General features: G+C 35.8%; 1 protein-coding gene across 1 annotated transcript in view; it reads left to right on the top strand.

Annotated features, from left to right (window-relative positions):
* Nucleotides 1–21,064, top strand: part of LOC135073958 (short neuropeptide F) — a 69,949-nt gene extending 48,885 nt beyond the window's left edge. The window contains exons 3-7 of the mRNA XM_063968228.1: nt 5,498–5,596; nt 11,386–11,558; nt 17,679–17,789; nt 19,638–19,724; nt 20,419–21,064. Of these exons, the coding sequence (XP_063824298.1) occupies nt 5,500–5,596; nt 11,386–11,558; nt 17,679–17,789; nt 19,638–19,724; nt 20,419–20,478 (528 nt within the window). The 5' untranslated portion in view covers nt 5,498–5,499 and the 3' untranslated portion in view covers nt 20,479–21,064. The remainder of the gene's footprint in view (nt 1–5,497; nt 5,597–11,385; nt 11,559–17,678; nt 17,790–19,637; nt 19,725–20,418) is intronic.
* The last annotated feature ends 6,336 nt before the right edge of the window (nt 21,065–27,400 follow it).

Below are 27,400 nucleotides of genomic sequence, written 5' to 3'. Positions count from 1 at the left end.
ATTTCCTACTTAGGAAATATATTCGTTAAACTGGCGAGATAGAAGAGAGAGAAGTGAAAAATAAATGTCAAAAAGTACCTTAACTGTTTTTTTCCTTCATTTTCATCATCAATGAGACGAGTAAGATAAGTGAGTAACTTTAGGGTTTCAGATATTGATAAAAAATATAAAATGTAAAAAAATACTTCTACAAACAAATTCTAAAATGGGCACTAGCTAATATTGCCCATTACAGCAAACATACCTTTCAGACTCGTCGCGTTGGCCATCTGGCTGCACATAAAATGGCACAAAGCACCGTCGTTGTAAAGTGAATGCAATTTGTCGCGGCAGATTTGTAGATACCTACGGGTTACGACAAACGTATCCTGTGGTTTGTGGGTATTTACCTCGCAAAATTTTATGCTCGGTGACAGATAGACGCAATTAGGTGACGTTTTAAATATTTATTTCTGCATCAAATGACAGTACGAAATGACCTACTGATCAAATTAATGATGGGATTCTTGTATTTAGTCAACCACTTGGTATATCTATTTTCCCATGATGAAGTCGACTAACCACCTATGTAGTGAAAAAGTTATGGGTAATGTGCTAGATCTAAATTATTTTTCTTAAAAACTACTTAAAGATTAACTACTACTGAAGAACATAACTTACCCACTCTACATACTAAATCAGTACTAAATTTTTAAACCGGGACATAATTCCGAAAAGCTAAAACAGCTTTTTATGAAAATTCTTAAGAGCTAAACAAAATTTAATTACTTAACCATTCATCCTAAACTGCAGTAAACGTTTCCTCAATTAGCACTTCAGTGCACAACTTCCAGAATAATTTCCCAGTGCAATTACATTAATCATCCGCAGCAATATTAGATGCATTCTCAATTAAAAGTTTGCTGCAATTGCGAGCGTGTCCCGGCAGGTTTGATCGAATTACAACTTGCCGTGTGTGTAGATATGAAACTTGGAGTCCGTTTATACGCAGATCCTGTTAACCAATCAAATTCTGATGGGGAAAGTTAGTGAGGGTTGTCATTAAAACACTCTATGCCTCCAGATTGTTAGAACAGCTTTGCTCTATGGGAACAGTCTCTATGATGATCAATAAAAGTAAATCGGTGACCGTTTCAGACTATTGGGGAGAGTTGCATAGAGATCTAATATTTTTCGAATATCAAGGTCATGTTTTTAGCTTGCTTATTTTAATATCATTTCATTGTCTAAAGTTTGCTAGCCTATTTCTGGCATGTCACGGCATGGCCTAAGTATGGAATAGGGAATTGATCTGCTCTATTATGAATACTCTAAGTTCTCGTTACTTATGCAAAGCCTCGCATTCCCTTCTGCTGGTCCCAGCACATCCCACGCGTGACGCGTCCATTAGGCGGCCGCGCAGCATCTTGTTACAATTTTAATTGAGTTAGGCGTTGAGACAGAGCTAACGATATACAGCCGTGACCCAAGCTAACCCCACAGCTACTACTCATATCCTATTAACATACGAGAAAGGCCAGTTTTCCTAAGTTCTAAAATGTGCATCGAGAATGAAGCTTCTTGTCGTGAGTCCTCACGAGAGTAGGTACTTGAAACCAACCTGAGTTGTCTATAAATGTCTAGTAGATGCTGTACAAAGTTTATAAAAATATTAGAACTTAAAAAATGGGTGTTGGTAGGAATTATGTTTTTGAGGAAGCCCATCATTTTCAATTAAAAAAAAAACTAATTTGTGTTTATTTACACGTGCAATTGGTGCATCCATTCATAACTCAGACCTCTAGTGACTTTAAAAAAATGAAGTGAATCGCACGAGCGATCAGCAGATAGATCATATCCTGGATGAAATGAGCATCGTAGGACGATAGTTTTAATGCCGGAAAATTGGCTATATCCTGAATCAGCTCGCACCATTTCTATTCCCGGGCAGTTGGCTTATTCTGAGCTGTAGAATGAAGTATTGAAAATTAACAGTACAGGGTTCCATTTTTAGTTTTTCTAAGTCCAGTTTTATGCATGCTTGCTGAGAGTGTCATCAAAATTCAATAGGATCACAGTTATTTTTCATACTAACAAAGATGAACTGAAATTTAAAATTCATTCTTTGTGAAAATCAAAGTTTAAATCAGGATGCACGGCGAAATGTTCGTTAGTGGTTCAAAGAGAGAAAGATTTTTGTGAAGTATGCAAAATTCGAGGTAACTCTCAGAATCTCTATCATTATCTTTTGTCTAAGTTTCATTGACTTAGAGAACGTTTAAGAACAAATAGCGATTCAGCGTATTAATTAGGATAATTGGTTAAACGCAAATTGGCCTAATGAGTAAACACTCCGGTTGAATGTGATCAGTGTGTATAATACTCAGTGCGCTAACATGGCATAAATCAAGCGCGAACACGAATGGCAAATACGCGATCGAGCGATATATTATTTGTTTTCAAACTAGACCTTTGATTAATATGAACGTACACGAAACGGAATTGATTAGAAAATTTCATCGAAATGAACAGTGACGTAATCGTTAATGGAATAGGTAGAGTAAGTAAAATAGAAGTTATCTCAATTGGTTAATAAATTTGCAATTGAAAAGTTGCTCTGAAATTTTCGAATTCTCTTTAAATCAGACTAGTACCCTACCTACTACAAGATACGCACTAATTTGGTAACATTTATTTGGTACCAAAACAAACAAAAAAACTCTAGAAATTGTGTATTCACTCATGCACTCGTTATCAAAACCACTCACCAAAGAACTCTCAATTTTCGCCAGGTTATAGGTAAAGCATTAAAAGCGTGTGGCGGTACGGTCGTGACGTCACGGAATTAATGGACGCATTAATCACATGTTACGTGTATTGTGGAAACCCTAAAGAGGTATTAATAAACCAGACTTACTTCTGCGTGATGTTATGTTTGATTTATGTAGACAGTTAAACCCATCTTGTCACTTGATATTGAGTACGGATGATGGATCAAGGTAAACAATAAATGGTAGGTATCTAATGTAGTTTTAATACTACGTGCAAAATTGCCGTCGTTGTCGTAATGTGCCGTCGTTTGTACAAATTTGGGACAAAGAAAACCCACGTAAAACAGTCGGTGCATGCAAAATTTAGGAAGGCCTTTGGATTTGTTCATAAAGAAAAAGTTATCTAGTATCGAGAAAAGGTTGTTACAATCTTGATTTATCTTTTTCCATCATCCGCACAAAATAACACGTATGAATAACGAGAGCCTTTTTGGTATCCCGCAAAATACGTGGCAATAACTCTCTGGGATCCATCGGTAACATTTTATTAAATACCAATGTCGAGATGTGAAGTTACCGATCTCTGGTACAGTCCGGGCAAATAGTATTTGACCACCAAAATAAAGTTGACTAACGTTGAAAATGCTTTTCAGTGTCTCTAGTGATTATAAATAAAGGTATTGTTGATTGCAAACTGATAATATTGCGATCTTTGTGTCAGATCAATATCTAGTGCAGTAGATTCGTACTAAATGGTAATCAGATATGCCCAATTCAATTGGCGTGCAGTGTACTCGTGGTGCGTGACGCAGCGTGCGTGTCACGCGCGTGATAAGCGAGATTGATGACGTCACAGTCGCGCCCGCGACATTAGCCTACTTGTTGAGCGTTGACGACGGTTAGCGCCCGATGTTTTTATTAAACGACATAATGTCCACGTTTGTGGCGTTAGGGTTCTGACACGCATTCAAATGATATTAAAATATCTGTGCTGAACTTTCAGTTGCATTTTTCATATGTTAAGTATATTTAAATTTTCATGCTGGTTTGGGAACTGAAACCAATTGGGTACTGTTCTAGTTATAACATAATAAGTATACATACCTATCCTGTGTGTCCGAACGGCCACCAAAACAGGCTTTCTTAATCTTGTTTCAAGCTTTGGTAAATCCAATAATGTGACTAATAAAATTGGAATAAAGCTACCTACTTACATCATTTCTTTCAACTGAAAGTCGTTAGTTGATGGACAAAGAGCTCCCACGGATTTCAATGCCTTTTGTCTAAACATTTTTTTGGTGATGGTAACCCTGCGATCTGGCACGTCAGCTTAATGTAGGTAGAATGCTGACTCGAGTGTTGTCATCAAACCAAATTGACAGGTCGCGTAATGTTGATTTTGCAACTATTAACACTGGATAATCAGCGTTTCTATTAAATAATTTGCATGTTAATACTGTGGGATAAGCACTTGGAAACAGCTTTACATTTAGAAATGTCATGGGTCTCCCCGTATCTTGGGATAATGCTCAGAGTTCCTACCTATCTAATAAATAATTAGGTATATTTATAACAATGTCCCGTTTAAGTTCATTACAAAGTATCGATAGACATTTTACAGCCTAAGAGAGAGGAAGAGTAATTCACTAAAATATTAAACAAAATGATGATATTGTATTTAATTTCTCAAGTAACAATAATTGTTCCTTAGGGATTTCATTCATATCATAATATTAGAGCTTCAAAACAAATTGACGGTTGAAGTATTTATTCTAAATTGAACAGTTCGCTTACGTTCCTATAAAATTCCTATTTGGCCTTTTCTAAATTGATAACTTCAGACGTACCTATTCACAAAGTTCCCTATTGATATTAAGTAATTTAGGGTAAAATTGACTGACTCATTATGGTTTAATGAATAAGTACTCGTAAATAACATAATTTCGGAACAAATTTAAATCATATCCGTCGATGGAAAATTAACTTAAGGATTTGGAGAAAATCTATTGTGAGAAATGAAATTACGGTTTCTTGAGGTTGCATAGACCGTTCTTTCGCACGTCTAATAAAATACTTCCAAAACGAACGTTTGATCCTCATTTGACGTTTACGATGCCTCACCGGATATTGAGGGTTATCGAATTCCGGATAATGTAGTCGGCTGCGGAAGGCGCGTAGACAACACAATGTGATATGTAGGTACTTACTCATATGTAGAACTGTCGAGTGATGAAAGCTCGCAACATTGTGTAGATCATAGCGAAATGTATTTGCTTCAAAGTTCAAACATACACAGAAATGGTATGAAATTATTTTTTTATTTGGGTTGGTGGTGGTATTTAAACATGCATGCCTTCTTGGTCAGACATCTGAAAAATTCTTAGTTTTTTTTTTCATAGACGTAACAGTGCCGCCTCTTTGGCTGCGCGATACTGGCCACCAAGAAAACTGCGTTCTTTTTCTTGACGACCAATTTCGCTATTCTTTTGTTTTTTTCTCGCTCTCATCTCTCTTTTCACGAATGCGTTTCCACGACTCGATTTTGAAAATAATTACTGTAAATTAATATATCCATGACTACCACGAAGCACGTTACACAAGATTTAAGCCCTTCAAGCCATCACACTTGTAAATATGTAAATGTTTTTTAAATATTATGTTTTTAGGTGATTAGAACATTATATTTTTTGTACAGCATACATTTTCACATAAGATTTAATGCTAATATTCCTTTCCCATTGTTCCAGTCATGTCGAGGAGTTGTGCGATCGTTCTGGCGCTGTGCGGTTTCGCAGCAGTCACCACCCTGCCCGGTTCCACTGCACAGGCCCTCAGTGCATACGATAGTGAGTAATAACAACCTATTATTCCTATAGTAGTTAAAACATAACATACAGCTGTAGACCCTGTCAATGGATGCGCAACGGTGGGAACGAGAGGCGGGGATAGTCCTGTAGTGGTAGTATGAGAATATTAATCATACAGTCCCGTACAGTCAGATAACTATTATATAAGGAGCTGTCTCAATTATTACAGCCAAAAAACGGGACTGATAAATGTTCGTTCGTTCGTTTCAGCCAAATGACTTCCACTGCTGGACAAGGTCTCTCCCAATGATTTCCACAACGACCGGTCTATAAAGAATAAATGCAATTAAATAAAGTAGTTACTGGATTGATTCCAGCAAACTTTCAGTTTACCTACTTTAATTCATCAATATTTATGTCCCTAAAACAACACTCTTACCGTAATTAGTACTCACAGCCTTAATGTTATTTTACATCGATCCCGCAAGTAAAGAGAATAATGTTTATTAATGCAGCTTTAAACTTATCCAGGAACGGTTGTCAAAGAAAGTTTATACATTTTATAAGACACCCCATTTTCCTTGGGATTTTCAATAAATTTTCCCGACTTTGAAATTCAATACTTATACCTAGACTCTCTGAATTTATTACTTGTAAAGACAGGAGTCTAAAATGTAAATCTTGGGCATGCTTACAGACAGTTCTGTTTAGTTGTTGTATGTTTTTAAAATGCATGTAGGTTCTAAGATTTATCGATGTTTAAGGATTCATAAAAAAATTTAAGAAGAAAAACCTGAGTAAAAAACAACCAAGTAAGTTTTTTTTGAATTGCCATGAAAGTGGTCGTACATAGGTTATTGTATGTTTTATAACAAGCAATGAAGAACGACTCATTTTCTGAAACGACACTCAAAACTTGATTATAACTCAAAAATTAGACCCGAGCTTTTGAGCTTTCAATCTATTAACACTCGAGCATGTCGTCCTTCGCATGACTAACCATCCTATCTCAGTCTTTTGGCGATTTGATAACTCAAGTCCTAACGGACTACACATTTTTTCCTGCTGCCATTGTCTACGATTTTCTCTAACTCACCTCGTACCATGTACCTACTTTTCCTCCCACGAGGTCCGTAAAGTATAAACAGAAACTAAATTTGAAATGACCTAACTGAAAACCCGTGGTTATGAAAAAGTAGCAAAATTGAGATAAGAGAGTTAGTCATGTAAGGGACGATGTAGAGTCGTCTCAAAATGAACAAAAAACATATCAACAAAAGACAATCGTCACGTCATCGTCATGTCAGGGCGCAGGGCCTGTGTACTTTCGCCTTATCAGTGCACACAATCACAGCATGACGCTGTTAATCTGCGCGACCACACAACAAACACTGTCTCCGCTAAGAACATAACGTGTGGCAGTAATCGCCAGGACAAACACGGTAATCCGCGCCTCGCCCTGTTGGCACGAATCCTATTAGTATTAGCTGATAGTTACACCTGGAGTTACTTTTATTACCCGTGTTACAACGCGTTTTTACGAGGTATTTTTTTTACTATGAAAACTGTAAAAACCAAAAAAGTTTGAAAAGTATTTTGAGCTTTACCTATTTTATAATGCTTTATCTTCGATAATTTTATTTCTGACTTAGTTAATTAATTAGTAATGGATTAGAAAATGATTTTTGTTTGAGTAACATGTCCTTAAATCAGACTGGTCGCTAGTTACGTGATAATCGCAGGTGAAAGACTCCAGCTTTCTAAAGTAGAACGCGTTAATTTGTCATTTATCATAGCTGATTTTTTTCAGGGAGGACTGTAACTAGTGATAATTATTTATAGCCTAAAACTTGTGCCTAACAAAGTCCCATAAGTCTTCTAAACAAAATAAAGGACAGGTAAATACGGGTCTTACCACAGCAAAGTTTGGGGCAGCCCGTATAACAAATCAAACAATACTAGTGGTAACTTGTAGTTTTCTAAAGATCTTTATAGTGCTTAAACATTGTCGAACACGCAAGAATATCTTTTACTTACGAGTATGCTTGTTTATGATCGATGTGATCGTCAATCATCATCAGAAAACACCCTTCTTTTCTAATCTAATTTGGATGCATAATTAAAATTAAGTTACCAATATCGGCTAATCGTGTTTAGTCCAATAAAGAACTGTTCTGCCCTAAGTTAATGAATTCATTTGCATATTCCATTGTGAATACAAGACAATTACAAACCTGAGCGTCCACGGTCTCATCTTTGTAATTGTATTGTTGTCACTTTGCTAATGAATTCACTAAAAAGTGTGTAATTGTTACAATTATTTTCACTGAAAAATGTGTACCTACCTATCATTTCACTATGAATTAGTATAAAACAATTATTTTAAATGCAGTTCTTTGAAATTCTCTGTGCGTTTAAATAAATTTTAAATACGGTACAGTCTCTATCTACATTTCATATTGGAGTCTAGAGACACTAGAAGCTAGTAGAGACCAATAGTCTTTTAGTTTTGATTAGTTTGTGTCAAAAACAACTTGATATAGTTTTTTAAAGAGACAGGTAATTTGTTAAGAACTGTAAGTTTCAGTGAGTAACAAATAGTTTTCAAAGGCAGCTATAATAGCATGCTGCCGCCGCATTAGACCTAATTATGCATTGCTCAGTGGTTAATAAATTTTCTCTGAACGCTGTTCCTATGGGACAGTCTTCGCACTGACTTTTTAAGGAGACCAATCTTAGATAAAATGAACAAAATTGATTGATAGGTAGACGCCATAAAATTGAGTAATCGATAAACATACACCTACCAGCAAAGTACCCATTCGGCGATATAGTTACCGCAGTATGAACTATGAAGTCATGTTGCCTAACATCTAAGCATAAATTCGTGGGTAGGTGTGCCGATTACTTTATCCGAACCTCATTTCATTCTATCCTTTAATAAAGTCCGCATTAGGTAAATCCAATTAATCATGATTAGCATATGAAACTTACCATAACATTGTTACAAACCTAACTAGTCAAAATATAGTTAGTAAAACTAGGAATCCTCGCGTTCCTAATTACTCCAATTTAAACCGTCACCAAGTTTCCATCCCAAGGAAGCATTCCACATGATACTTAGGCACATGAGTTGTGATTGTTGCCAGTGTTCATTTTTACTAGCTACTGATTTAACGAAGTAAATCATTTTAAAGTTTAAAACTTGTATTGTGGGAGTTTTGAAATTAGTTAAGCTGTCTCATTTATCACGATAGATTTATAGTGTCCAACTTTGGTGGAAAGTATTACTGTTTGATTAATAGGCAAAGACTCTACAGCACATAAAACTATGTATTTTTTTATCAAATAGCGTATATTACAACTAGATAAGATGCTTAGTTCTTTGACTTGATGTTTTATCATACGTATACGATTTACAGTAACAGAGATAACCGTAGGTTTAAAGAAATATCGCATTTCAAATTAGTGATTTTAAATTGGTTTCTATATCGACCCAACTCATTTCATTCCAGAATAGGGTTTTCAATCAAAACTATCTCCAAAGAAGTGAAAGAATTTATTGATCAGACTCTCAGGTTATGGACAGGGGTACCTACCTAATTCATGTCAATGGGTCGCTTCACTTGGCCCTCCGACAACAATACTGAGGGCTCTTCCAGCTTCCTTAACTAGGAACGATTAAGTTTCAGCCACTGACAATGTTTGGCGAAGGACCGTTGACATTTCTACTAACCCAAAATGTCTTGCGTGGGCTAATAGTCGTCTTTTGTTGAAGTTATAGACTTATTTTAGGTAGGCCTACGTTTTAAGAAAAGTGCTCTAATAAATTCAATAGGCACTAAACACTAGGACTTGTGGTTTGGTAAAAAGAGTGATTTTTATTAGGTACCTACTCGTTATTCGAGTTGCGTTTATTATAGTTTATAATAGTCCTCCGTAATTTGGACACAAACCATAACTTGTAGTTTGGAGCTGACTTTTGTCACTTTTTTAAGATTCTACCATAACTCATGCTTGTCTACTTAGCCGTAATCAGAACGTAGTTAATATAAAAAATAGTGCAACCCTTTCACTAGGTTAGTACGTAGCGCATTGAAATATTTAATTTAGGTACATATGTATGTAAGTAATTTGTTCCCAAGTTCCATTTTGCGCCCTACATACAAATAATTACGTTGAGATATCACAAGACTTTATTTGAAGTGTGTATTATACACGTATTATCCACATCCATCATTCATTCTTCTTTGTATGACTTGTCATCACGGACTTGTGAAATTCTCGTATCGTTTGTAGAGAGACGTTTTCATTCAGCACTCAATCGAGCTCACCGATCAATGTAGATGGATATCTATGAGATAAAAGAACTAGGCTCAGCTTTTATCCCAACATGTCTAGAGAGTAGAGAGCATAATGCTACTGTAGTGAGCTAGAGTCATAGACTGATTACTGTTCTTTTCAAATAGGACTCATATATGTATTCTAATTGATTAGGACATAAGCAGTCTATCATACTTACCTACTTAGCATATAATAGTATCCTATCCTGCTAAATTGATGGCAATAATTTTGTTTGGTTAAAAATGAAGTAAATAAATATGCGAGCGAATAAGCCGATAGTTCTCGTAATTTTCCATGCTCATGTAATCCATGTATTTAGAGCTTGCTATTAATTTTAAAAAAGGATACCTACCTACCTGCAATTAACTTTTCAGATGAATAAACAAAGGTTACTTATATTGCATCCCCTAAAAATATAGAAATGAAAAATATCAGATCATTTTATTATAAAAGCAAACCGAGAGCCAAAAAAGAGAGTGCTGACTGCTTTCTCCTTTGAATTACTTCACTTTACTTACAGAGGGTTTTTAGCAGAAGATATTCGACTTAATATTTAAGTACAAATAGCATTTTTTTTATAAATTCGGAGGAATCCAGATAAAATAATTTACATTTTAGGAATCCTGTAAAATTTTCTTTAACAAAGTAACACCTAATTGTAATTACAACAGTCAAGAGAAATAGTTATCTAATTTCGAAACTTCGAATCTTACTTAATAAACCATCTAAACGATAAAGTTGTAACAAGCAAATAATGATTAACTGAAATTCATAGTTAGGTACTGTTAAGCCGGATAACTTTTGGCTCCCCAAAGCCCTTGTCTCAATAAAACTTACAATACAACTTTATATTACTTGGTATCTATCGGATTAATAATGTAATATGATTCCCTCGATTTTCTTCGAGATATTGATATCACAAATTCAATTTCATCACGAATTCATTACCAACTCAATCTATTTTTGATTCATGAAATGAAGTAGGTATCACTGTAAGTTTTAAATTACTTTCTCATTTATTTTAACTTATTGGTTATCTGACATAAAGCTTTAAAAGTTTGGTTTGGTTTAAAGTCAGATTTAACAATCCACGCATGATTACAAATAATATTCAGGGTTGAGATAAAAATGAGTTAATACTTAGCAAATTAATATTGTAATACTGTTTCAACAAAGAATAATCGTCAAAGCACGGGCATTAGATACCTACTTTGGGAACGGTTAAACCGTATCGGGAAACTTGGGCGAAAGACACTAGCGCGATGACATTTGCGCCAAGATACTAGCGCGAAAAGCCATTAGCGCGAAAAGTCTTCTTGAACCAATCAAGATTTTATAAAACGACATTTGTAAGCGCTCCTCTCGTTCCAAGTTGAACTTCCAACCATTGCAACTCCAGTACTTACTGTTTCGGCTGTTCCAGATATCACTTCTCACAACCTGATAAACTTTGCCTCTTTTTAACATCCTCATGTTTGTTGCAGCATCAGCATCCGACAGCCGTAGCTCATGGGACGCGCTGGGCGGCCTCTACGCGTTGTTAGCCCAGCACGACGCGCTGGGCGGGCACGCGCTCGCGCGCAAATCCGTGCGCTCTCCGTCGCGCCGCCTGCGCTTCGGCCGCCGTTCCGACCCCGATATGCCGCCTCAGGCTCCGGTGAGTAGATACTCGTACATAGAAACGATGTCCACAGCTGGACAAACGCCTCTCCCAAGGATTTCACACCGAGCGGTCGTGCGCTTCCCGTATCCAAGCGCATTCTGCGACCATCACAAGATCGTAGGTCCCAAAACTAAATAGCTTTCAGATTGCATGATCCATAGAGCTTTCAAGGTGGAAAACTTGAATTTTAATATGTCAGTCGTCAATTCTTAAACATTTCATGAGCTTTTTTTATATTTTTTTGTGGGCTGGGACGTACAAGTTTAATAAAATATTATGTAAATAATAATCTTTTCTCCAATCTTTGGAGTTTAAGTTAAGAGTCCGTTCGAGTATATACAACTCTCTAAAAACCGCTAATTGCAATGAAGGAAGATTTTGCTCAATGTGGTATTTACAGCACTTACTTTCAAATGAAAAGAGCGAACATTTCTGTCGCGTCCGCTGAAAGCGTGGTTAGAATGTTTCCACGGTGGTTTCTGAGTTGCTGCGCTAATTAAAACCTCCAAGGTTTAACGCTAAACTTTTTCTATTAGAGAGTTGTTTTATCGGTTTATTATTAGTCTGAAGCACTCATAAAATTCTGAGCAGGTACATTATTTTAAAAGCATTTTGATCGTTATTAGGAGGGCGTTCAAGAGGCAGAGGTTTTTTACACCATTTGCTGTTAGTGACGAGTATTTTTCAATTTATAAATTTTAACCATTGATTTTAAATTACAACAACCTACTTAATGAATGCACACACCCATTGCACTGTTGACTAGGGCCAGGAAAAATGTATTCATGAGAACAATACTAACGTAAAAAAATGTTGCTAAATTTTTACAATATGGGAACAATTTATAAAAGTGCGGCATTGAATAGGCTGTTCATGGAGTACTGCTTAAAGGGATAAGAGCTTTTAACATTTTTGAAACGGGTGCTAAAATGTTTAATCTTCAAATATTGTGGTCTACTCAACCGCTTTTCGAGTGGGTTACAAATTTACTTTTATTTACCTTCCCCTAAAAACTGTGCATTGCCCTAGGCTTGTACGGCACAGAAAACCTTTTTCTTAGAATGCTAGTACATATAAAGCTCGTAAAAAATGACCTCCCTTAAACCTCAATCTACTGATCGAAAAACTTTACTTACCTCAGCAGTATTCAGACCAATATTCGCTTCCCGAAACTACTTATATTATTCAAATGGTAAGCTTGAAATGTACTTTTGCTGTTAACAATGTTATTAATCTTAGTTACCAAACTTATTGTGAAATTTACAATGGTTCAGAATATGTCACTGGAGTAATTCCAGGATAGAGTTACAATCTAAGTTAAAACTTGCGAGTAAGTTACAATGGATTTCTGGAACAATAAGCAGATAACAGTTTCCGTCAGCCAGTGACGAAAATGACGTAATGATAGACGTATTGTTTGGCCATTACCATAAGATGCGAAATTGTACGATATTGTTCCAACTTCATTCGAGTCTAGTCAGTTGAATATTAATGGAACGGCTATGGTCTGAAATGTGGTTAAAACTTTACAAGTATAATCATAATTTTCAAGCTACAGCTATCTTGTTTTACGAGTTATTAATAAAATAATGTTTATTCATAAAATGCGGTACGGTAATATTGGAATATTTTGTGAATGAAAGAATTACTTGAAACTAAAGACTAATAAATTATTGTTTTATTAGTAAGTGCTTTTAAGTTTTTTGAATCTCTCTTTAAATCAAATAGGATACCAAAAACTCATTGACTTTCGTATAGACGTTACGAAATCTTCTGGAGCATTCGACATCACACGAGTCGCGGAGAGTGTAAAATTCGAGTCAATCTCAGACAAGTAGTTTGTTCACTCGCCGGAACGCAGGATCAAAGCGATTATGATCAGCCCGGTCAACGGACAAGGTTCGGGGGAGGAATTACGTTCAGTTAGAGCGACACCTAAAATTACTCGTCTAAGCTCCACATTGACTACGCATGGTTACCTACTCCCTTTAATTTAGATGTTCTTTTGATGTCATCTGTAGGGTCTGTACGACATATTCTCACAATTTATCGAATAAGATTCAGACTTGAATCTTAATTAAAAAGGAATAGGAATAATAATAATAATAATATCGTTTATTATTTCTCACCATAACCATATACAAACAAGGTTCATTCCAAAACATAATTATGCTAGTTTACAGTAAAAACATTGGCTATGGTGGGCTGACACCTGAACTAGGTAATGATACCTGTATCTCAAGTAGTCAGCCCTCCACCTCATAAAAGTTACTGATTTACATTTATTATGTGGGTACGTACACAATTTTAGTAATTTAAAACTATTTCGGTAGTAGTCCTCAGTGCAGCTGCAGCGCAGTGTGTGTGTAATGCAGAGATAATGCGTATTGCATTAGTGTGAGTATCCTAACGTGCGCGGGTGATGTGCGAAGGAGACGGTAGGTGTCCAGTGATGCGCTCGTTACTACGGGTGCGAGAAAATCAGCACGTTGTTTTTAGTGACGTGCGTGTGAGCATGATTGTGAGCGCGCGACATGTGGTATGGGATATGGCCTAAGCGACAGCGATTTTTACCCGACTACGGCAAAGCAAAAGGAGGGTTATGATTTTGACATGCTATGTATGTATGTATGTATGTATGTATGTATGTATGTATGTATGCATGTATGTATGCATGCATGTATGCATGTATGTATGTATGTATGTATGCATGTATGTATGTATGTATGTATGTATGTATGTATGAATGTTCATCTGTTCCCTCGTAACTTCTAAACTACTTATCAGAATTAGACAAATGACCTCTAGCGGACAAAGCATACAGAGTAAAAAAATAATAATAAAGTTGTTAGTTTTTATTTCATTGTATATTGTAGAATGAAAAAATAATAATAATAAATAATAATGGGTAGGTACCTAAGTTTTTTTTTTTTATTCCCTTATCCTTAAAAGGTTTTCGGTGCTATTATAGTTAAGACATTTTAGTTTGTTTGAGATTATAGTTTTTAGTGATCTTCTATTTTTGGTGTAGATAGACTCGTATTTATTAAACATGTTATAAAGATAAGGTCCCCTGTAGTTTAGTTGCTTTTGCGCAAAATTAAACTGTATTAGACGAATTTAATTCACAAAATTATCCGAAGTAGTATTTTCTAGTGTTCAGTTATTTTGCTACAAAAATCAGCCTATTATTTATGTCGCAAATGACTCCAGAAGCCCTGGAAATTGCTAAAGATAATGCCAGTTTTATTGTTCTCTAAACACCAAAGGAGTTTCGGTAGCTTTAAGTAAACGAAATGACTTGTCTAAAAATGTAAAAATCAAATCTTCAGCAAAACCGTCAAAGTTCACTCACCGATTCAAAAGCTTATTCTTCAAGCTAACACTTCCACGTGTATTGTACCATAAGGACTATTAAAAAAAAAGAAATAAACGACAGAGGCCGTCCTGAAAGGAACGTTATCCGCAGAACGCATTAAATACTTCACATTGGATGGCTGTATAATGCATGATAATGATCACTCGCGGGTAATCACTCGGTCGCTATCTGCTAAAAGCAATTTTATTGTCCTACATATTCGGTTGTAAACGGGACTTGCTCCATCTCCGTGATAACTACTCGTATCGTTCTCAAAACAAATGAAATCTTTTCTGGATTCATTTGGAATACAGTAAAGCACATACTGTATTCATGTAGGTACTTACTTTATTCTAGAGTTACGAATTATTTTTCTTTGAAGCACTTACTCAAAGAACATTGTGCTCTCTAAATTTGACGGAAGTAGGTAGGTACGAGTACTAAATAAAATACAAAGATAAAATGACAAATGAAAACTTACCAGAATTAACTAGCAGGTTTCATGGTGTAAGCTTCAGAGGAAGATAATGTATTTTTTTAATATTTATTCTTTAGATTTAAATAGGTCCCACTACATTACTCTATAAGTACGGGTACCTTTAAGGGGTACCCTTTCTTTGGTGCTTTGAGATTCTATTAATTCCTTATTTCGTGTCCCCGTGATACGGTTTTAATTTCATAATCCACTGAACTCTATGATTCCATTTACGATGGCCATTCATTGTTCCATATCTGATCATGTCACAATGATTTATCAGAACTTGTTTAATCTGGGTTTGTTTGATATTTTATCTCTCTATTCTTTATTAGAAACTAGCTTTCCGCCCGCGGCTTCGCCCGCGTGGAATTTTGTCTGTCACAGAAAAACAATATCGCGCGCGTATTTACTCACCGTTTAGACCTACCCTGGACTACGACAAACATTTTAAAACCAAAATCAGCTCAATCGGCCCAGCCGTTCTCAAGTTTTAATCAGACTAACGAACATCAATTCATTTTTATTTATATAGATAGATAAGTACCTATAACAGGTATTAGTGTCCAATAACGTAGAACCTGAAAACATCTCTTAAGTGACCCAAGGGTGCTCTAAAAAGGAATTATTAGGGATCTTTGGGACTTGAACATTTATTATACATGGACTAAGACGCTGATTTTTGATTTTGCTCCTGGTCTAATGACCGCGTTTAACAAGATTAATGTTTTGTTAAACTGGTAATAACTACCAACCGCTTATCGTCTTCATTCCACAAACCAATATCTTTTAATACTCGTATCTCCTCAAAATTATATTTTACAAGAAAATTTAGGTACCTAAGACCAGTTTAGTTACGAGTACTTTAAAAATAGAATTTGATTCAAGAGAAATCCGGGACATTTCCTTTTATAAGACGTACCTATCCAACCTTTGAGCAAACTGAGTCAGTTTGCATCAAAACTCCGCATGGGGACAGCATAAGTGAATTTTGTAAAGTTTCGAAAGCAACAAACACCCTTTCATCCTAATTTAATAAAATTCGGTCTTGTTAAACTTGGGATATTGAACCTGACCATATTTCCTTGAAAACTTGTATGTTACAATATTATGTCTTTTAAGTAAAGGCAGTAATTAAAGTTCTAGTCAAAAACTATACTACGATTATGTAGTTTTATAACCACGCAAATTGTGACTGAAAATGGTCTAACATTAAAATGATAAACTGTATTGATTTATAGGCTGGATATGATAGCTTTATCAACGGTTGCCGATCCGACTTTTATTTATGTACTATACATAATAAGACGGTTTTGCTTTCCTTTGTCTTAAAGGTCGATCTTATTTAGGAGCTTGGAGTAAAACGTTTCCGGACTACAGAATCCATGAAGCTGGGAAATATTTCCAGTTTGTTAGCTGCAATAGGCTTTTAGGATGTTCCTGAATTATTATAAAATAATCTCCATTAGTCCGATAATATTGTACTAAACACAGCAACCCGAGTTTCATTGTATAAAATAGGTTCAAAACTACCTACTAGTATATTATCTTCTCAGAAAGTTCAATTTTGAAAGAAATAAACGTTTTTTCTTGGATTTGACTTACCAGACACCAATGAAGTTTTAGGTGCAATTTTTATACTTTTCTTGAAGTAATAACTTTTATTCCGTTATTATAACAATTAAAGAAATCAGACACGAATAGTACCTATATGTCTTACCACAGTAGACAGAGACACCGATATTTTGGGAGTGCTCGGTTTTAGCGAAATATTTTCATAGCAAGCTTTTGCTGGTTTGAAGTAGTGCTGAATTCTTGCTTGTTACGCGGAAGAGCCCTTTTTCAATTCTAAGACGCGTTCCCACATACTAGTTTATGAAATAGCGTTTTCATAATTGGTTAGGACAATTGTCTGCCCAGTTCTTTTTATAAGTTATTTTATTTTTAGTTCTGGCTAACCTAAATATGTTTTCCTTCTTGGAACAATAAGTTAACCCTTTTTGCCCAAGGACTATGAATTTATGTTTCGTGGAAGTTATTGTCGAGAGAGTCTTCAGGAGGTTTTTCTGATGATTCAGATCGATTTAGGATAATTAAGATAGATTAAGTTTGGTTATTGTTCAGAAGTACTATTTATTCTTCAGGAGGTTATTCTCAATCTCAATTGTCTATAAATGGTTTAGTTTTTGAGATTACGAGAAGAAAATAGTGATTGAACCTTAGTACTTTAAGATTAGAATTGGAATTTGTAGCAAAAGTAAAACATAAATGTTTGTTTTAGCTTGACGAGATGGACGAACTCCTGTCACTGCGCGAGGTCCGCACCCCCGTGCGCCTGCGCTTCGGCCGCCGCTCCGACGAGCATGCTGTCCCTCACATCTTCCCTCAGGAGGTAAGAGACAGACTTAGTAATTAAAACATAGTAATACATGCACGAACACTAGCTTTAGTAGACCAGAGATGTTAGAGGGTAAGAGTAGGCGCACACCGTTGATTTTTCGTCGGCCGATAGTTTAGTCGGGCAGTTGATCAGTATGGGAATGTATGGGAGTACGCACACTACGCCGATTCGATTTGGCCGATTCTTCATACAAATTAAAATCGGGCACGAATATCGGCCAACTAAAAATCAACGGTGTGCGCCTACTCTAAGGTAGGTTATTTAATCAACCTAAACCAGAGCCAGTATAATAATATGCTTCATTATCATCAACATCATTTCAGTCACAGGACGTCCACTGCTAAACCCGATGATTTCTAGATTCACAACATGCTTAAAAAGATAACGAGATTAATATAAACAGTCAACAGACTCATCTCATAATTTTTTTTCTCAACTGTGCTTATATTCCGTTACCCAAAACTCCTCGTCATTATGAAAAAAAAATTAAATTAGAAGCCAAAAGAGCAGTGAACCCACTAAATTGAAAAATTAGGTATTAATCATGACTGTACCATGCCTGTAATTTTTATACAAAAGACGCCGAGTATGTTGAAAAGTTTGTCGATTCTGATAATATTTCGCTTCTAGTTCGTAAAGGCCATCTGAGATAATGGAAAAACGGTAAAGAAAGTTATGAATGCTTTTATACAAAACATTTTGCATAAATCCTGGTGGGAAAAGATGTCTCTCTGTTTCCAATAAATATTGGTGAAACTTTTTCTGAATAAAAATAGTAGATTGGTTTCAATTCCCGACGGGATGCTTCTGTGGGTGTATGATTTTCCAAAGAGTTTAATGCGGGAGTTATTTTCGGAGAATGGATAATAATATGTCTTTTTGTCTTTGGTTGATAAAGTACCAACAACTTATAGAAAGTTAAACATTTTAGTTTAGTTTTGTTTTACATAGAAACAGTGTGACGAGGCAGTAAAAAGCCATTCGGTTTAATGTGTTTTCAATAAATGGATAAACATTATACAACAACGTACTACCTAATAAATAAGGTTATAACAAAAATAATATGCTCCTTTTTGAAATTATTAATAGTAGATTACAATTTACGACAACAAAAGCTTGTTACGGAAAAGTGTAATTTGAATTCTTTTATGCAATATTGTACAGCTCCAAATCCATACTGTGTATTCGTTTGTTTGAACTTTTTTCCCTGAGTTTTCTACGACTTAATCAAATTAAAAGGTTCAAAGTATTTTCAGGGTATATCGTACGAATAGAATCCTAAAATACCTGTAGAATAGAATAGAAGACATTTGGAATCGGGCCGACGCAGTCGTAAAATCCTTGATGCGGTGTAAACCCGTAATGAAGTTATTCGCCCTAACAAGCCACTATTCCCTTTTACGACGATTGCCGCGGTTTATGACGAATGGTACCATTTTGTAAAACATCACATGTGCCATACTTGATCGCGTAAAGCTTACTTAGTTGCAATCATCCTTGGATTCTCTCGCTGTTCTTGACCATTTGATTCTCTAGCTAGTGTTGTGCCCATTTTGAAACTTATGTCAACTCTACTGTCCGAAAAGGAATGATTTCGCTTTACGATAGTTATGTCACGGCAAACTACCACAAACTGTAGGTACGAGGCAAGAACCATTAACAAGAAATCTTCAGTTTATTACATTTCGTAATAAAGCTACAAAACAACCCAAGCGTGTCCCTTGTCGTATCTAATGCGGTCCCTGAAAGTCAATGAAATCTGTCAACTATTCTAAGTTATTTCTTGTATTTGTCAAGTCATTGGTTTTCTTGTATATTTACTATGAAATGTTGTTTCAGGAACAAGACCGTGCTGTGCGTGCTCCCTCGATGCGTCTGCGATTCGGCCGTCGGTCAGACAACAACATGTTCCTCATGCCTTTCGAAGTAAGTTTTATCTCATTTTGACACATACGAGTTTACGTTGTTTGACAATATTGTAAATAACTACATATATTGTAAATAAGAAAATAGGTATGTGAGGATGGATTATGGTGAGATAGTTACTTCTTCACGCAAAAATTCTCGGACAGAATAATGAATCTTTACAAACACTATGAAATAAATACTAAAGTTGGCAATAGGCACAAGCAAATAAAGGAGGGCACCTATTTCATGGAATTTACTTAGGCAACACACTCACTCTCCTATCTAAAAATATTCTATTGCTCTTGGTCTTTGCCTTAATATGATAAAACTGAAGCAGCGTCTACGGCTCTCAACAAAAAATAAATCGCACAAAAGGTTTGGCGATGACAGGTGCTTTTTACGTAATCTCGCCGTAGAAAAACGCCAACACAGATAAGAGCAGCCTTCTGGTTCTCAATTCAATTATTCTATTGCCTTATAGATTTACACTTGAAGCTTTTTTATGCGTTATTACAAGAATTCAATTGGATATTGGATGTTTTCCATTTGGGGATAATCTCTTTCTTTAGTAAACCTAAATGTTTTCTGAATTGCCAACCTACGCAGTGCTACATATTATTTATCACAGCCTTATTTCCAATATTTTTCTGACGTAGATTCGGATAAAATTCTTTCTCACAGGAGGCGTATTGACTAAATTGTTTTGTTTCAGCCCTCCCTGCCCAAGGAAGTGAAAGCCAGCAGCTCCGTTGAAGACGACAGACAAGATTAAGCCTCCGAACTCGCCGCTCGCATAGTCATATCCACTCCGTACAACACACTCAATACTCTAAGGCCAACCACTTACTTATCAGAATTAATATCAAATTTAAATTAAATGTTATTCCGTACTCGTAAGTTATATGTACATAATCAGTCGTTATAAATGTTGTTGACACCCGCTCTCTAAGCCTATCCCTTTTCGTATTTAATGAACTGTGATTATCTCGATACTGTAACTTTTCACTCGAATACTCAAATTTCATATTTTATAGATACTTACAGATGATATTCTAGTCAATATTATGATTAAGACTGTCTGTTATGTTCTTCAATCTCTGTATTTTTATTGTTGTAGGACCTCAGCGAAGAGTTATACATTTTTAGAGCTGGGCAAATGTAAAACTACTTCGCTTCGTAGTTAACTTTCTACTTACTACTAAGTTACTGCAACAGTATTTAAATGTTGTACTTAATTCAATGTAAATCATGGCGTAATTATATTATACATTAAGTGTAGTGAACTATGTTTAATTTTGTATAGATATTAAATAGTGCAATTGATGAGTTGAAATATAAAATATTGACGATGGAATAAATGTGGTTTTATTATACTCAATGGTTTATTGCATAACCATAAAAGATGGGAAGATAGGGGTTGATGACAAATGTATTCTACTCAGCCGTCACCACACGCGGGTGTCGTAAGATGCGACCTAAGAACTACACATTAAACAGAGAACGGGCAGCAGCGATCTCTGATAAACATTAATCTTTTAAACTGCGATCTCCAATCCGTCTAAAAGAGGCAGTAAAGGGCCATATAGTCCAGCAGTGGGCTGTAAAGGGCTATTGATGATGATGATGATGATGATAAAAGATGTACTCAATCTTCACTTATGCATACCCATTAACCTAAGCATAGGTACCTATTACTTACATCCTTAATTAGTCATCATCATGAATTTACATTATGATAAAACAATCCATTGGAGTTCGCAAAAACTTTCAGGAAATGCATTTCTTCCATGAAGAAGCGTATAAGGGATAAGAAAAACAATGCTAAGTAGAAATTGATAGTTACTTCTAGAGTCTTAAATGATGCGTGATGAATCAACTTGCGTCCCTTAAAATTACCTGTCATGTTTCGCAAAAGACACTATACATACCTATAACAAGGAAGGACGTTAAAATATACTGTTCATAGTTAGCACTTGAAGTAGGTACCTACTTCCAGCGCAGATCGAAATAATAAAATTCAAAGTGAAGAGCACACGTCTGTCAGAAAACTATTTTCGTCGCAATATTAAAAATTCCGCACTGCCGGGAATGTGTGGTTTTTGTTTTTCTCCGTGTTGTCAAATAACAGAATTTTTCACAAGTGAAGCGACGGGGCACGTAGTTGGTAAGTCACTATGATTTGTCATACCAATATTATAAAGTGTAGTTTGTAGGAAGTCATCTGATTTTGAAAATTCTTTCAACAATAATAATGTTCCATAATAACACACTATATTCTTTTGTGACTGATGGAAATTCACTCAACTTCAGTCGACAAAAGAGTAACTTGTAAAAGTCAGCTAGATATTTGCTCTAGGCACTAACATTACAACTAACTAACTATAGTAAACTTGTTGTAGGCTGCAGGTTTCGCACTTTGCATTGTAATTTCAGTATCTAGTAATATTTGTTTTACAAAATGTTTGTTCGAAATCTCTAAAGCTACTGACGACGCAACGTAGAAAATTCGCGCAAAGAGTTTTCGCGGAAAGTTCTATTGCTTACAAGACAGACAGACCTCACAGTACAATTGATATAACTTGACGCAAATAGCTGTCCCTGTCGAAATTGTGTAATAAAACCACACCACAAAGATTGATATTACCACGTACGAGTACAAGTTGACTTATATTGAGCAACTCTCAGAAGCTCACCAACAAATCTGACTGACAGTAACCTTTAAACCGCCTATTTTTCTCACAGACGTTTTTCCTATTACTCAAACCGATGTTCCAAATCGTTTTCCCTTCAATGTGTCAAATACTGTGGATGAAGAAGGACATCAGTAGGAAATCTAATAAGGTTTTGGATATTACTCCCAATCTTTTTGAACCTTTTTTCAAAAACTGTAGGTACTACACTACGAGTATCTTTTCTTACATGCGAACTGCTATGACTCTACATTTGCACACATTCAAAGAGACAATTACGGTGCGACGTCTGCCGGACAAAAGGGGGTATTAGTCCCGAAGTCTATTCGTCACAGGAAAAGCAAGGGAAAATTCGTCACACAATTCATAGTTCGTGACAAATCAAAACGTATGTTTACAATGAGTTTACTTTCAGTGTACAAAATAATTACTCGATGAAAGTGGTGTAGGTATAATATACTTACTCGTAGATACTACTTACTTCTAGGTTAAGAAAGTGTAATTTTCACGGTTTCTACTACTTAGTCACTAACTTTTTGTTGCCGAAATCAGCTGGCCTTCGGGTCCTATACAGACTTGACGAGTTTTATCTGGGGGCACGGCAGTGCCCCCACCAAGTCGAGCAAAAAAGCGGCACGGCCGTACCATCCTTTTCTCGAAGCAATTCAGGCCATTTTCGACCGCCTGTAACTTCGTTGTGGATAAAACTAGAAGGCTGAATTTTCATTAGCTATGCAGGCATTGTAAAGACACGGTATATTTAAAATTTCATTCAATTTGAACCAGTAGTTTAAGAATTATAACGGGTCAAAGTTACTTAATTTTGTCACTCACTGACTGACTCACTGACTCACCGATCATCAAAACTCTAAGGCACTTCTAGCAGACCTAGAAGCTTCAAATTTGGAATATAAGTAGTGTTTGGTGTATGAATCAAGGAAAAACTAAAATATTTGGGGGCACGGTAGTGCAACCGCCAAGTCGAGTAAAATTTTTCAATTTCGGTCCAGTTTTCTAGATACATAACTGCTGTCTACAAAATACAAAAAGAAATGATATTTGGGGGCACGGTAGTGCAACCGCCAAGTCGAGTAAAATTTTTCAATTTCGGTCCAGTTTTCTAGATACATAACTGCTGTCTACAAAATACAAAAAGAAATGAGATCCTATCAAAAACAATACTTGTCAAAAAAACCAAGTCTCGCAACTCAGTTGTTCTACGGTAAAAAGTTGTGAGATCCATGTAATACCAAGTCCAGGCCAGGAAATCTTTAACGTTTTACATAAATTATTGACTTGGCCATCGCACTAAATAATTTAATTTACACGTGTTTTCATGCGATGGCCAAGTCAATATATTTATGTAAAACGTTAAAGATTTCCTGGCCTGGACTTGGTATTACATGGATCTCACAACTTTTTACCGTAGAACAACTGAGTTGCGAGACTTGGTTTTTTTGACAAGTATTGTTTTTGATGGTTTTATTGTCGTGACGTCTACAGACGCCGGCCGCATACGAAGCTTTTAAGTAAGTAGCTTTTTTAATTGATGTGGTGTAATGAAAATTTAATCCATTTTTAACTTCTATTGTGCAATTTTATTCAGGTGCTGGCAACGCAACGTAAAGAACGTAAAGATACAGTCAGCGTCAAATAGTCGTGTATTACGTCCCACTTTGAGAATAAACAGCTACCTAATTTTAATCTTAGATTCTTTACTTTATATTAATATAAAAATACCCAAAATACAGCATATTAAGGAACTTCTTTGGTAAAAGGTCGTTACTACTGACATTATTTTACGCCATATCATTTCATGTCTAAACGACACTGAATACTGCTCAAATATGCGCGGTGGGATGTTCAATGCATTTAAATATGCTATCGCAAGGGCTAAATAACCTCGTAATATTGTAATGGTTACGTTTCCTGAAGAATTATGGCGCTTATTCTTTTGAAAAGGGTTGTTACATTAAATATTTAAGTGAAAATCAAGTGTTCTTCTACCCTGCAGGTGTAGGAACTGAGTTCGAAGCCCTAGTGTCAGGTTTTATAAGTAGGCGTAGGCGTCTGATATAACCCCATCGGATTGATTGCATAATGTATGTCATAAGTATGTAGGCATCCGACGAAAAAATTTCAGGAATTATTTCTTTCTGCATATTCAGGTTGACTGAAGCCTACAATGTTAGAACTAGGTACCCAGACGATTTGATTTTTCAAATTGTGTGTCATCTGTTAATCAAATCTGTCCTTTTAATCATTGAAGATTAACTCGATGGAAAGAGGACGTTGACGGTATGGCCACGATTAGCATAATAATAGATCGATTTCCACGTGGGCGAAGTCGGGTAGAAAAACTTGTATAGAATAAACAATAAGATTCACGTGTTCCATCACTGAAATCCATGAGCATTTAGTAATATTCACCTGCTAGACACTTCCCAGATTGCCTTGCAATTTGCGCGGATGACAGTTCTTTAGTGGGGCACTTATTGGAAACCCCCTCACGTAGGGCTGCCATCTGCAGTCGGTGTGTTTCATTTTTAAAGTAGTCGTATGGTTTTATTAATTTTTTAGTCTGGAATAAAAGCCTTTTTGATATTTCACTGTCACATCATTACGACCAGATAAAGGTAGTTTTAATTTAAGTAGAGCCACCGTTGTTGGTGCAAGGATTGACTACGTTATTCATTTCATTTCTTTAAAGCAAAGCACAAAAGCTGGATTTCTTTTACATAAAAATACCAACCGAATTGAGAACGTCCTTTTTTGTTGAAGTAGGTCAATGAGAATGTTTGTACCCGCCTTAAACTGATTTTTCATCATGAACATCATTGAGGCTGTAGCCTAATTCGGGCCCATAGTTGATTTTTTTTCTTTTATATTTCTGTCAACATTGCCAGCCCTAAGAGGTTTGTACAGCACCCAGCAGGTTGCGATTCGGCACGAGGAGCGAAGACGTCGCTGTCACCGGCAAGGGCTCGGGCGATCGGGACTTCGATTAGCACCCGTTGTGCTTCGGACTACGGAGTCCTTATTGTACAGTCACGGAATGAAAAGGTTCGTCAGTTTTCAAATTGATTCCTTCAACGAATCGCGAGCACATATTACCTTTTGAAACTATGTTACAGAATAATCTCGAGTTAGAGAAAATAATCTTTAACTGTTCGTCAGTAAAGTTCAAAATTATTCAGATCAAAGTTGTTTGACGATTTATCTTGTCAAGAAGATTATTATGATTGATAAACTAAAACCTTCTTGTTGGTTCAACCTGCCATTATTATTTCTTATAAAATGAAAAAAACTATTGTCAATTGGTCAATGTCATCATTGCATTGCACTGATGGGATAGAAAAATAAACAAGCAAAACCTTATTCGTTAGCAAACGTCATATTTATTTAAATGTTAGCAGCACTGTTTCTTGCACTGTTATGTTGGCAGGTTTGACTCTTACAGTACCTAGTGCAAGCGAAAACCGACACTAAGGTGACGAACCTTTTCATTCTGCGACTGTACGTGCATTTCTAACTTTGGTAAAATTCCTATTCATAGATGAATAAAGAAGTTATTATTATTCTTTTATATTACTACGTTAGTTACCAGCCCTAAGATGTTCGTACATCGCCCAGCAGGTTGCGATTCGGCACGAGGAGCGAAGACGTCGCTGTCACCGGCAAGGGCTCGAGCGATCGGGACTTCGATTAGCACACGGTGTGCTTCGGACTACGGAGTCCGTAGGACGTGCATTTACTGTACTATGAAGATAAATGTTTATTTTTACGTGTCGCTAATAAGTCGTGAAGTTACGAGTACGTTGCGTTATAAACAAAAGTTTTCAAAAAATATGTAAATATGTCTGTATAGTTTTGAGAAATGTACTCGTATCTTCTTTCAGAGATTCTAAATATTTTCACAGACGGAAATTAATTAAAAAATAATAATTTGAATTGAGGTTCGGTTAGTTATTAGTTAGTTAGTTCGGAAATCATCTTGAAGTTAATATTTTTTTATTTTAGACTACAGTCCGTACTTCTACGAGTATTTGAATGCAATTCTAATGCAATAATGGCTAACAATAGAACTTTATGGTCAGTTTGCTATTTTTGCTTGTCAGTTCATCACATGCGAATTCATGACGAGTGTAATGATGAGTAATTATAACATCTGTTGTGATCCGTCCAAGTTGACTAATTGATCACCTTCGCGATATTAAAAATGGCGTCTTAGTGCTGTTATCAATCGAATAGTTAAATAGCAGAACTAGACTATTGTTCACATAATCTAATAACTTCTATACTAGTTAATAACATTATAAAGAGGAAAGACTTGAAAGTTTGTTTGGTTGTATTGAATAGGCTCGGAAAAGTACTGGAACGATTTGAAAAATTCTTTCAGCATAATCCTACATTATTTCTTTCCCAGGTATTCGATACAAATTACTTTTCAAGGTAACCACAAGAAACTGGCTACAGACTTGGTCAATATACTGAACGAGTTATAGTCAAGCCCTAACACTGAATGTTCCACTTTATTGACTACAGACCTATTTCAAGACAACAAAAGATGTTTTCACTCTTCATTTGCTAAGTGCAGTTACTTAAATGTAAGTAGGTAGAGTAAACGTACCAAAATTTAAATATTTTAAAAAGGTACAAAAATACTAACATAATAATATTTACAGTCGATACATAATTTGGAAAAAGTAGATACATAAAATATTATATCCTTGTATTATAGGGTCGAAGAGTCTAGTCATTTTATAGAAGCTCCCTCTATTCCATTCTATTCCACAACCGTCGCAACGTGCATTCATGAAGACTATGACAATTACCAGATGCAAGTGAAAATTCCGACATCTCCATCCATAAATTCCATATAATTTCCACCTCGAAACTGTTGAAATTATACCGGGATACCATCATATTAGTTTACACAGCACATAATAAGTCTTCCTAAAATCTTACGGGTGGCGGAACCGCGACTAAGTTTGCAATATTATG

Source organism: Ostrinia nubilalis, chromosome 8 (genome assembly GCF_963855985.1).
Source record: "Ostrinia nubilalis chromosome 8, ilOstNubi1.1, whole genome shotgun sequence".
Lineage (NCBI taxonomy): Eukaryota > Metazoa > Arthropoda > Insecta > Lepidoptera > Crambidae > Ostrinia > Ostrinia nubilalis.
The sequence above is the reverse complement of the archived record's forward strand: the minus strand, read 5'-3'. Positions and strand labels throughout refer to the sequence as shown.